The sequence below is a fragment of the Formica exsecta genome, unplaced genomic scaffold (assembly GCF_003651465.1).
Source record: "Formica exsecta isolate Colony F162 unplaced genomic scaffold, ASM365146v1 scaffold191, whole genome shotgun sequence".
In the NCBI taxonomy this organism is placed as follows: Eukaryota; Metazoa; Arthropoda; class Insecta; order Hymenoptera; family Formicidae; genus Formica; species Formica exsecta.
In genome coordinates this window covers 2714916-2725482 of record NW_021849211.1, presented here as the reverse complement: position 1 = coordinate 2725482, position 10567 = coordinate 2714916, and the positions used below count along the sequence as shown (strand labels likewise).

Genomic DNA, 10567 nt, shown 5'->3' with positions numbered 1-10567 from the left:
GTCTATAATAACTTTTAATGTGCATCGGTGCGCACTAGTGCATCCAACTGAATTCATAAATTAAAAAATTAATTGAATAATATAATTATAAGAAAAAAATTAATAATATAAACTTATATATAAATCAAAAGCATGATTTGATGTTTAAAATGCTTAATACTTTTCAAGAATAAGAAAAAAAGTGAAAGCAATTTATTGTAAATATCTTCTACACGTTATATTTAAAAATTAGGAAAAAAATTATTAAGAAAATTTATTTTATTTTACATGTGCATATACATAAAAATACTTAAATTATAATTTATTATCGCTGTAATATATACTAGAATGACAAAACTTTACGCGCAGCTAATAAAACATTAATAAATCTATAATATTTCTCCGCATTTTTGATCCACAATGTGTTTAGCACGGACATGCACCAACCAATCGTTTTACCATGGCATCAAAAAGTGGATCTGGCCCTGTAGTTCCGCCGGTTCTACAATGGATTCAGTTAGCGCCACTGTACCAGTTAGGAAAACGTCTCGCGAAAAACGGCGGCATGGCCACTCTCAGGCTTCTCTCTGGTGTTACTTTCCCCTCCTCCCATATCTTATTCCATTAGGGATTAGAGAAAGAGAGCAGAAAGAGAAATCAAGTTTTGTTTTTATTCTTCTCTTCTTTTTATATGTTTTAGAATTATTATTTACATGTTTTTAAATTCAAACTTTGCAACTTATACACTTTTATACTTAAAATAAATTGTGAAATTATGAAATATTATAAAAATAATATTTTCTAATCAAATGTAATCATCCACACATATATACAGATATATATATACACAAATATATACATATATAATATTATCTCAAGATTGAGATTCGGTCTGCTTTTTCCAAGCCTTTGCAGAAGCCAAGAATTTTAGATTTGGCCTCTGCGATTCGTCTTCCGGAAATACAAAGTCCAAAACTTCCTCCCAGCCGTCGTCGTTGCCATCTTCGCCAACGACGCGCCTCCTCTTCTTCACCCTACGCGGCATTTTCTCTATAATCTTCGCGAGACTTTCCGGGGTGCCCTTCTCGCTCTCAAAATCTTTCCATGCTTCCAATAGCAACACTCGACTCTCGGTATCGCCACTGGATCTCAGCGCGTCGTTCCCGCGCTCGAAAATACGTCTCGCTAAAACGACATTGTCTGGACTATCTTCCAACTGTGGATTCAATAGTTCAAATTTTGCATATGCTATCCAGACTTTAACGTGCAATGTACGCTCTAGCAATCGTTCGAATAGCTGGCGGGCGTTCTCTGCTTCGCCTTGGGCAATCTCGAAGTCGATATACGATTTCCATAGTAGCTCCGGCATGTCCAGTCGCGGTCGTGCGACAGCGCACTCGTATATCGCTCGAGCCCGATCTATCTCGCCCAATCGCGTCTCCAGCTCGGCGAATCGCATCCAGGTGGTACAGTTTTCCGGGCCAAACTCGAGAAATTTCTCGTAGAGCTTTCGGCAACGATCAAACTCCACAAGCTGTATTTCGAGATCAATATAACTTCGAAAAAGTTTGTCTGATGGGCATATTCCCAACGCTAGTCCTAATGTTTTTCTCGCCTTAGCCAGATTCTTTTGTCGTATTTCGAAGTACGCGTAAAGAAGCCAGATTTTCGAAAAGGTAAACCGTTTGTGCGGTATAAGGTCGAGGCACACTTTGTACACCTGTCGGCACCGTTCGATATCCTTTGCCTCAAGTTCCTCGAAAAGAGCGTACTTGATCCATAAATAGATGTATCTTCGCCAAAATTGTTTTTCCTTGGTGGGTGGCACGTTAGCTATCGCTCGTTCGTACGTTTCACGAATCACGTCAACGTTACCTTCCGACTCCACCAATCTCAAATAGTCGAACCACGCGTCGTAATTGGAGGGATTTTCTTTAATTTCCTGTTCGTATTGATATTTCCGCTTGCTGACTATTACGTCTTCGATACCTGAGCGATCGCCGTACTTTTTTTCGTGGATCGTATACGCCTTGTAGATCTCCTGAGTGTTGCTCTTCGGTAAGTGATCGAGCGCGTACTTGTAAATTACACGGGCACGATCGTGTTCTCGTTGACCTTCTTCGAATTTGGCGAACGCCAGGAACAGTTTCTCATCGAGACCTTCGTCTCCGTAAAAGCTTACGGCTCGTTCATATACCGCGCGCGCACCCTTGATGAATCCGTATGATTCTTCGAAGCGGGCGTACTTTATCCAATGTTTCACGTCAGGGTGAACCATTACAAAACGCTCGTAGATCTGTCGAGCTCGATCTATCTCCTTATAACGAAGCTCGAACTTTATGTATGTCTGCCAGGCCTGTTCGTCTGGTTCCCATTCCATCCATCGCTCAAAGACTTGACGCGCACCAGCGATATTCTCCAAAGTCTCTTCCATATAAGTGTATTTGTACCAAAATTGATTCGCCCGCGGTAGCAGAGTCACCGCTCTATCCCATAAATTTCGAGCATGATTTATCTGCCTATTGCGCATTTCCATTTCCGTGTATTTGAGCCATAATGCAATATTTCGATGATCCACTTCCAACGCTCGCTCGTAGATAGATCTCGCACGTTGTATCTGTTTTTGTGACTCCTCCCATTGCGCATACTTTGTCCAATTCGTAATGATCATACGATTTTTACGAATGATATCTTCAAATGCTTTGCGCTTGCGATGCTGGTAGTCCGCAAGCTCATGAGGATCTGATATTTTTTGTTTTGGCGGTGGCGGAAGAATTTCCAAATCTCGCTCCTTCGCTTCGCGCAACAACTGCTCCGCGGTGATTTGTATCTCTGCGGGCGCCTTATTTTTTACCTTTGCCACTTTGGGCATTTTCTGCGATTTCTCCATCTTTTATAAATTAGATTACGTTAGGGTTAGAATCTATATGATGCTGGATCGAACTCTTCAATCTTTGTGGCACTATTCAATGCATATACTATTTTCGCTGTAACACAAAAATAAATAATAATTAGTAATTTAAGTTTCCATAGCAATTTGTAAATTATTTTTCAAAATCCTTCTAAATGAATTAGTTACGCGTATTTTGTAATAGGTTATGATGGGTAGATAAAGTTAGGATTTTTTGTCTTTTATGGGATGCCATATCATGTTTTCTTACATTTCCTACTCACTTTTTTTATCTTCACTCTTGCAGATTTTGCTCTCTTATCACAAATAAGGAAATATGTTAATTTCTTATTTAATATTATTAACTTGTGGCTTTACTGATATTCTCCAGGCTCAATCAGTGCTTATTACGCTATATTATTTTTGCTGTAACACAGAAATAATTAATAATTAGTAATTTCGGCGATATTCGTGCTGTAAATTATTTGAAACTTTTTCAAGAATTAGATTACGTTAGGGTTAGAATCTATATGATGCTGGATCGAACTCTTCAATCTTTGTGGCACTATTCAATGCATATACTATTTTCGCTGTAACACAAAAATAAATAATAATTAGTAATTTAAGTTTCCATAGCAATTTGTAAATTATTTTTCAAAATCCTTCTAAATGAATTAGTTACGCGTATTTTGTAATAGGTTATGATGGGTAGATAAAGTTAGGATTTTTTGTCTTTTATGGGATGCCATATCATGTTTTCTTACATTTCCTACTCACTTTTTTTATCTTCACTCTTGCAGATTTTGCTCTCTTATCACAAATAAGGAAATATGTTAATTTCTTATTTAATATTATTAACTTGTGGCTTTACTGATATTCTCCAGGCTCAATCAGTGCTTATTACGCTATATTATTTTTGCTGTAACACAGAAATAATTAATAATTAGTAATTTCGGCGATATTCGTGCTGTAAATTATTTGAAACTTTTTCAAGTTTTTTCAGTTCTTGTAAACAATGAATTAGCTACGCGTACTTTGTAATAGGTTATGGTAGGTAAATAGGTTGATTGAGTTGATATTTTTCATTTTCTGTCAAACGCTATATCATGTTTTTTTATATTCTTACTTACTTTTTTATCTTCACTCTTGCGAATCTTTTTCTTTTATCACAGTGAAATCTTGTTACTCGTACTTTTCTCGATTATGGATGTACTCTTCTTCTTCTTGTGAATGGCACCGGGCCTGAGATACACAGGCCCACACGGCCAAGTCGATGAATATAAATAGCGCTAATGTTGTAGAGATCAAGTTGTGGGTTAGTATCAGAAATTTTATTTAGATGAGAGTTACTGATAGGATGCTACAGAAAGAATTCCTCTTTAAAAAAGAATAGAATTCAAAAATAAGGTCCAAAGGACACATGCGTAACGTGTCTGAACACGACAGTAACTCGACCAAGGCCGCAACCGCAACGGCGATTATGGATGTAGAAAATATCTCAATGGAGTGTATTGCCATGAGATTGAAACTAAAAAGGGAAGAGGATTGAAAGTTTAGTGTAACGGATATGAACAACCAAGGCGTTCGGAAACATCACCCGTATGCACCAGTGATGCGCTGCTGTGGGATTTTTTCCCATGTGGGAATCTCCGTGCGCATGCGTAAGCTGACGTCACAGCTATACGTCACGCGTTACCACAGATGTATCTAGCTGCAACGTTAGGTGCGTATAAGGGTTTCCGCGTAGTTTTCCCGCGTCTTTCTAGTAATGAAGTGATAACGCGTGTAGTGTGTCGTATTATCTTTAATAGAAACATTCTTTGCAACATTCTTTGATAGAAACATTCCTTGCAAATTCCTTCATATTTTTTTTCTCGCTGGGGGGTACCTAACGATACCTCATATTTGATTGAACTATATACATTAGTGAGGATACGTAGCGCTTGCTTAGTGCGCATGCGCGACTTTATTCCCACGACAGCGCATCACTGGTATGCACACGAGCGTCGTTCTATCTTTGTTATTGGTCGTGTTCAACAGAGAAAATCGCTCAGTAGCAATCGAATGTAATTGGCTCTTACTTTTAGAACCAACGAATCAACGTCGAGTGTTGATAGTAGTGTTTTCGAATGAACGGATAAGTTCAATTAATCACTATATTTTACTATGAATTCAAGCCTTTTATTGGCAGAGACGATGCAATGACGTCATTAATCGCTCTCGGAGCGATTAAACCTGCTACATTCGAAAACGCTATTATAGAATGAGGTTCTGTATGGCTTAAGCCCGTATCAGACTACGCATTGAAGATTGAGATTCAAGATTCAAGATTGAAATTTGACCAATCAGGATAAAGAAATTTTAGTCCCTTTTGTTCTGATTAGTCAAATTCCAATCTTTAATCTTCAATCTTCAATCTTCAATGCGTAGTCTGATACGGGCTTTACATTTTTAAAAATTATTTAAAATTTTTTAGAAAATTAATTAAGACTAGGTTCCAAAACTGCGTAAAATTTTCTCTCTGAGGAAAATTTTACTCGATGGCCGAATGGCTTGGAACCAATCAGAAACGCTCAAAAAAGTGATGGACGGCCATCGAGTAAAATTTTCCTCGGAGAGTACGTTTTAGAACGTAGGCCGGTATTCATAGTCCGTTCTTATATTCAAGATCGTCTTAAGTACGATCTTAAGATACTATGCGTCGATTTCATTGGTTGAATGGGATCTTAAGACGACCCAAGACCACACTTAAGACGATCTTGGATATAAGAACGGACTATGAATACCGGCCGTAGTCTTAAAACATGAAATAAAAAAAATAATATGTGCAAATTATATTAATTAATTTATATTTATTTATAGCTATTTAACCTGTTTCTGTTCTTTGCAATATTTTGTCAAAATTGAAATATACCCATCACGTATACGTGGCTATAATCGCCATTGTTACGTTGCGCATGCGCGAAAAAGGGAGTCCGTCTAACAATATTGGTTCGACGATCTCACATACTTTATACACTGTGACTGTAGTAATATTGGACAGGTTGGATCGTTGGATAGGGGCAAATGCGAAAATCAGCGAAAATATGGCAAGTTCGTCACGGTAAGTTCTGCATAATTACAATATTATTTTCGACAAATTATTATCGATAATGTAATAATTGTCAAACGAATCGTACTCTAGATATTATCGATAACGAATTAAAGTAAAGGTTAAGATCGCGTATAGTTATATGAGATTTTATTTACTGCACCAAGTGTACTTTCAATCAGCATAAGAATAAATTAATTGCGCTAAGACTTTAGACTGTAAAATAAATTTCCTTATAGAAGTAAAAAGCTACATTATGCATCAATATATTAATAACATTTATAACTAGAGATGCGATTGCGTTGAAGAAGTTATTTATTTGTTTACATTTGCACAATCATGCACTGTTTATCTATTGCCTGATTATGTAATTTTACTTAATATATAGAATATTTAACATATAGAACATAGATTTAAAATCTTTAGTCTTAAAACTGTTTTTTACAGAAATGATACAAACAAGATTTGTTGTTACGCACATCCAGATGCCCCACTTATAGAAGATTACAGAGCGGGAGACCAGATTTGCTCGGAATGCGGATTAGTTGTGGGAGATAGGTAACAGCACTACAAATAAGAGCATAAAATTAATTATATAATGAATATAATATTCTTATATTTATTTTCTAACGCCACAGAGTGATAGATGTAGGTTCAGAATGGAGAACGTTTAGCAATGAAAAATCAGGAATAGATCCATCTCGTGTCGGTGGACCGGAGAATCCTCTTCTAAATGGTGCAGATTTATCCACAATGATTGGACCTGGAACAGGCGCTGCGTCTTTTGATGGCTTTGGTACTGCCAAATATCAAAATCGGCGTACAGTCAGTATTATATTTTCTCTTCGAGACATTGCACAATGTGCGAATTGTATTAAACTTAGCAAAAATATATATTCTTTTAGATGAGTAGTTCTGACAGAGCTCTGCTTAATGCATTTCGCGAGATCAATGGTATGGCGGATCGTATTAATTTGCCAAAAACTATTGTGGACAGAGCTAATACGTTGTTTAAGCAAGTGCACGACGGCAAAAACTTGAAAGGTCGCGCAAACGACGCGATCGCTTCCGCGTGTTTGTATATCGCCTGTCGACAGGAGGGCGTACCGCGCACATTCAAGGAGATTTGTGCCGTCAGCAAGATAAGCAAGAAAGAGATCGGGCGATGTTTCAAGTTGATTCTCAAAGCTCTCGAAACCAGCGTCGATCTCATTACTACAGGCGACTTTATGTCCAGATTTTGCTCCAATCTGGGTCTTCCCAATATGGTGCAGAGGGCCGCTACACATATTGCCAGGAAGGCTGTGGAGATTGACATTGTACCAGGCAGATCGCCTATTTCAGTTGCAGCTGCAGCGATTTACATGGCATCGCAGGTGTGCAAACTATATTCTATAAGAACACAGAAGTAATACTGCATTCTATAACCTGCATTATTTTATCTTATACAGGCTTCAGAAGATAAGAGGTCGCAGAAAGAAATTGGAGATATTGCTGGTGTTGCAGATGTTACAATCCGACAATCGTACAAATTAATGTATCCACATGCTAGTAAGCTCTTCCCAGAAGATTTCAGATTTGCCACACCGATTGATCAGTTACCGCAGATGTAAAGTTAGAAAAGACTTGCTTTATTTTTTTTGAAGTATATATTTGATCATTATATTATATTTTAAAGGACTAATTGTTTTCCATCACAAGCAATCAAATATAGGTAATCCAGTCATTTTATTCACAAGGCACATTCCTAAGCAATTTATACAGTTCAATTTTTTAACTTGTGGATAACAGCAAGTTAATCTTTTTCTTTTCCTATTCTATTTTATTTTGTTTCTCAGAAATATATTGGTGCCTGGATAGTATATATTAAATGTATTTTATAGTTTATGTGTTCTGCTGTATAAAAATTATTATCTAACACAGTGCATATTTGTTGTGTATGCTACATATGATACTTTCTATCATTTTCTTTTTTATTTGCAATTTTATAATGTATAAAATATAAAGAGAGAATTATTTATTGGATGATTTTTTTTTTTTAGAAGCACTGTGTAAGTAAAGAAATTTTTATAAAATGGCCTTAAATTAAAATTTGAAAATTACACGTATATATATAGTTAATATCATTATAATAAATTATGTAATTAATACTGTGTGTAGTAGTAATAGCATAGGTCATAGGTGTAATAGGAAAAGAATAATAATAGGAGTAAAGCAGGTGGATCTATGTCACATCTTTATGACACAGATCGATAATGTTTTATGATATCATCTTGCTATTTTAATGAAGTTAAATGAATAATTCGGTCCAGTATTTGACATTAGGCATGTAATATCTCATTTGATCTTACTTTTTCAGATCTTTTGACTGAAAAAACATTTGGGGGGCCTTGGATTTTGTCTAATATACTATGTGTATATATACTTATAATTACACAATTATAGTTATATTAATTGTATACAATTTTCTATAAATGTATATAATTAATACCATTAATATAATTATGTAATTAATATATAATATAAATGATATAATGCCTGCATATATTTGCAAATCTGGAATATATTAAAATATGTACGAGAACGAAAAAGAGAGATGTATAACAAAAATGATGGATTATACTAAACTCTGTTTTCTAATTGTTTTATTTTCTTCATCTAATATAATATTCGAAATTTTTTTTTATATACACATGCAAGTATTGTTTTGTCATAATTGAGAGCTGGAGAATATTGTATAATAAGAATATATAAAATTTACTGTGATATATTTAAAAAGTGAAAAAAGTAAAACTATGTATATCGCAAATAACTCTAATTTGTCAATTTATATCTGAGTTTGTCAAAGATTTCAAAAGCTGTTAAATAAGGCTGTAAAGTATTTTTAAACATATACAGATTATATATATTATATAAACTGGATTATTGTGTTATATATTAATTCTCCTTGTTCTCTTAAATCAATATAATAAATTTATATTTATCTATCATATTTCACACACATGTATTTTACTTATTTTGTATTGCTAGTGATAAGCGAATTTAATAAAATATAATTCCGATAACTCTACTATTTTTATTTTTCTAATACATATTTGTTTTGTTCTGATTGATAAAGTTTTTTATAAAATATCTTTCAATTTTTTTAAGTTTGTCTTGTATCATTCATAATGGCGTGATGCAAAGTGTATTCCTTAATTGCACTTTGTTGCACTTGAAATACGAAAAGAACAGAAAGCATAGTTGACAAGGACGGACCTTTACTGCTATACTTTACTAGTTTTCTCTTTATTCCTTTAAAGCTTAAATATACATTTGTTCCATTTTAAAGTGCGAAAAAGTGTATTTTACAAAAATGACATATTGTCATACATGGTCCTAAACAATAACTTAACCTAATGTGGCGATTAAGCTGCAATTAAATTCAACACATACGTTTTATCTTAGTACATATCAAAAATTTTGCATTCTAAGTACGCTAATGATTTAGCTTCCTTTTTTAGTTTGTGTAACTTTTTGTATTATGTGTTAATAAGAATTATTTACAATGTAAATTATATATATAAGTTTGTAAACATATTATTCTTGATTCAAGTATCTAATATATGAAGCAAAGATTATTTTAATATGAAAGTAAGATAATAATTTTTTTTTATTTTCCAGAAAGCTTACATACACAATTATAAGATGAATACAATACCCCCTGTTAAACCACCACGTGGGATTAAACCGACGAAAGAAACGGCAAGTAAATTTTACAATTGAATCGTTTTCTTTTTCTAAATTTATAGTTACAACAAAATTATTAGAGAGATATTTACTTGTATGTTTTATATAAATCTCGTATATCTTATAGAGCGGTCTATTGATCTCTGTGATTCGTGCTTTATCAGCAAGCGAGACAAATGAGCAACGGGAGATTGAAAAGGCTAAGCTGGAAAAAGAGTACAAACGTAGCGATCAACGGTTGGAAGAATTAGTTTCATTGTATGATCAAGATCTCATGGAAGTTATGCAAGTAAATACGAATATAGCTGAATGTAATGAGAAATACAGATACTTATAACTGTGCATTATATCACAATACACTTTATTTTAGATATTCAGTGCATTATCTGAGAAGGTTACGTCATTGCGAGAAAAGATTCATGCTGTAAAGGAGAATTTAAATGTCTGCAAGCAATTGCTGAGATGTAAACGAGAGGAATTATTGAATCTGTGGCTAGAAGGAATAGAACACAAACAAGTTTTACATCTTCTAAAAGATGTGTAAGTTATGTATGCATATATTTAAAATTCCTCTCTCTAAAAAAAAAAAAAAAGATATAACTTCTTCAATTTCATCAATTTTAGGTCATCAGATTCATGCGGACATATAATATCTTTAACAGAGCCTGAGCCATTACAATTATCCAATATATCGCATGATCCCTTAGTAGATCAATAAAAATCTTGTAATCCTGTGTTATATTTAATGATTCAAAAATAATATATTTAATTTTAGTTGTATATAACAATAAAAAATATAATGTTTTCTAATAGATTTAAGTAAAATAGTACAAGTTTATATTTTATGTCATGTAAAAAAAAAAAAAAAAGATACATTT

General features: G+C 34.1%; 3 protein-coding genes and 1 long non-coding RNA gene across 5 annotated transcripts; 2 read left to right on the top strand and 2 right to left on the bottom strand.

Annotated features, from left to right (window-relative positions):
• Positions 1-630: 630 nt before the first annotated feature.
• Positions 631-3314, bottom strand: LOC115233856 (protein crooked neck). The gene is made up of 2 exons (XM_029804472.1): positions 3154-3314; positions 631-2966 (listed from the first exon to the last, which is right to left on the bottom strand). The coding sequence occupies exon 2, from the start codon at positions 2867-2869 to the stop codon at positions 854-856; it is 2016 nt and encodes a 671-aa protein (XP_029660332.1). The 5' UTR covers positions 2870-2966; positions 3154-3314; the 3' UTR covers positions 631-853.
• A 56-nt stretch (positions 3315-3370) lies between these two features.
• Positions 3371-4502, bottom strand: LOC115233814. Its single transcript, XR_003883843.1, has 3 exons — positions 4000-4502; positions 3647-3788; positions 3371-3459 (listed from the first exon to the last, which is right to left on the bottom strand). It is a non-coding gene; the product is annotated as an uncharacterized LOC115233814 (long non-coding RNA).
• A 1347-nt stretch (positions 4503-5849) lies between these two features.
• Positions 5850-8878, top strand: LOC115233840 (transcription initiation factor IIB). The gene is made up of 5 exons (XM_029804444.1): positions 5850-5972; positions 6408-6518; positions 6599-6785; positions 6866-7336; positions 7412-8878. Exons 1-5 carry the CDS (start codon positions 5956-5958, stop codon positions 7571-7573), a joined length of 948 nt encoding a protein of 315 aa, XP_029660304.1. The 5' UTR covers positions 5850-5955; the 3' UTR covers positions 7574-8878.
• Positions 8879-9142: 264 nt separating this feature from the next.
• On the top strand, positions 9143-10517 carry LOC115233867 (exocyst complex component 4-like). 2 transcript variants are annotated; one of them, XM_029804483.1, is made up of 5 exons: positions 9143-9406; positions 9624-9704; positions 9817-9978; positions 10060-10229; positions 10314-10517. In XM_029804483.1, exons 2-5 carry the CDS (start codon positions 9648-9650, stop codon positions 10405-10407), a joined length of 483 nt encoding a protein of 160 aa, XP_029660343.1. In that variant the 5' UTR covers positions 9143-9406; positions 9624-9647; the 3' UTR covers positions 10408-10517. The 2 variants fall into 2 exon arrangements, with proteins under 2 accessions (XP_029660343.1, XP_029660342.1); XM_029804482.1 differs by having other exon boundaries at positions 9145-9433.
• Positions 10518-10567: the final 50 nt, after the last annotated feature.

Bases quoted from the DNA above. Each gene is read 5' to 3' on its own strand.
- LOC115233856 (XM_029804472.1), bottom strand. From the start codon at position 2,869: ATGGAGAAATCGCAGAAAATGCCCAAAGTGGCAAAGGTAAAAAATAAG.
- LOC115233840 (XM_029804444.1), top strand. The intron at 6,519-6,598 runs GTAACAGCACTA...CTAACGCCACAG, and splicing joins GGATTAGTTGTGGGAGATAG to AGTGATAGATGTAGGTTCAG. The intron at 6,786-6,865 runs GTCAGTATTATA...ATATTCTTTTAG, and splicing joins AATATCAAAATCGGCGTACA to ATGAGTAGTTCTGACAGAGC.
- LOC115233867 (XM_029804483.1), top strand. From the start codon at position 9,648: ATGAATACAATACCCCCTGTTAAACCACCACGTGGGATTAAACCGACG. The intron at 9,705-9,816 runs GCAAGTAAATTT...TATATCTTATAG, and splicing joins TTAAACCGACGAAAGAAACG to AGCGGTCTATTGATCTCTGT. The intron at 10,230-10,313 runs GTAAGTTATGTA...CATCAATTTTAG, and splicing joins TTACATCTTCTAAAAGATGT to GTCATCAGATTCATGCGGAC.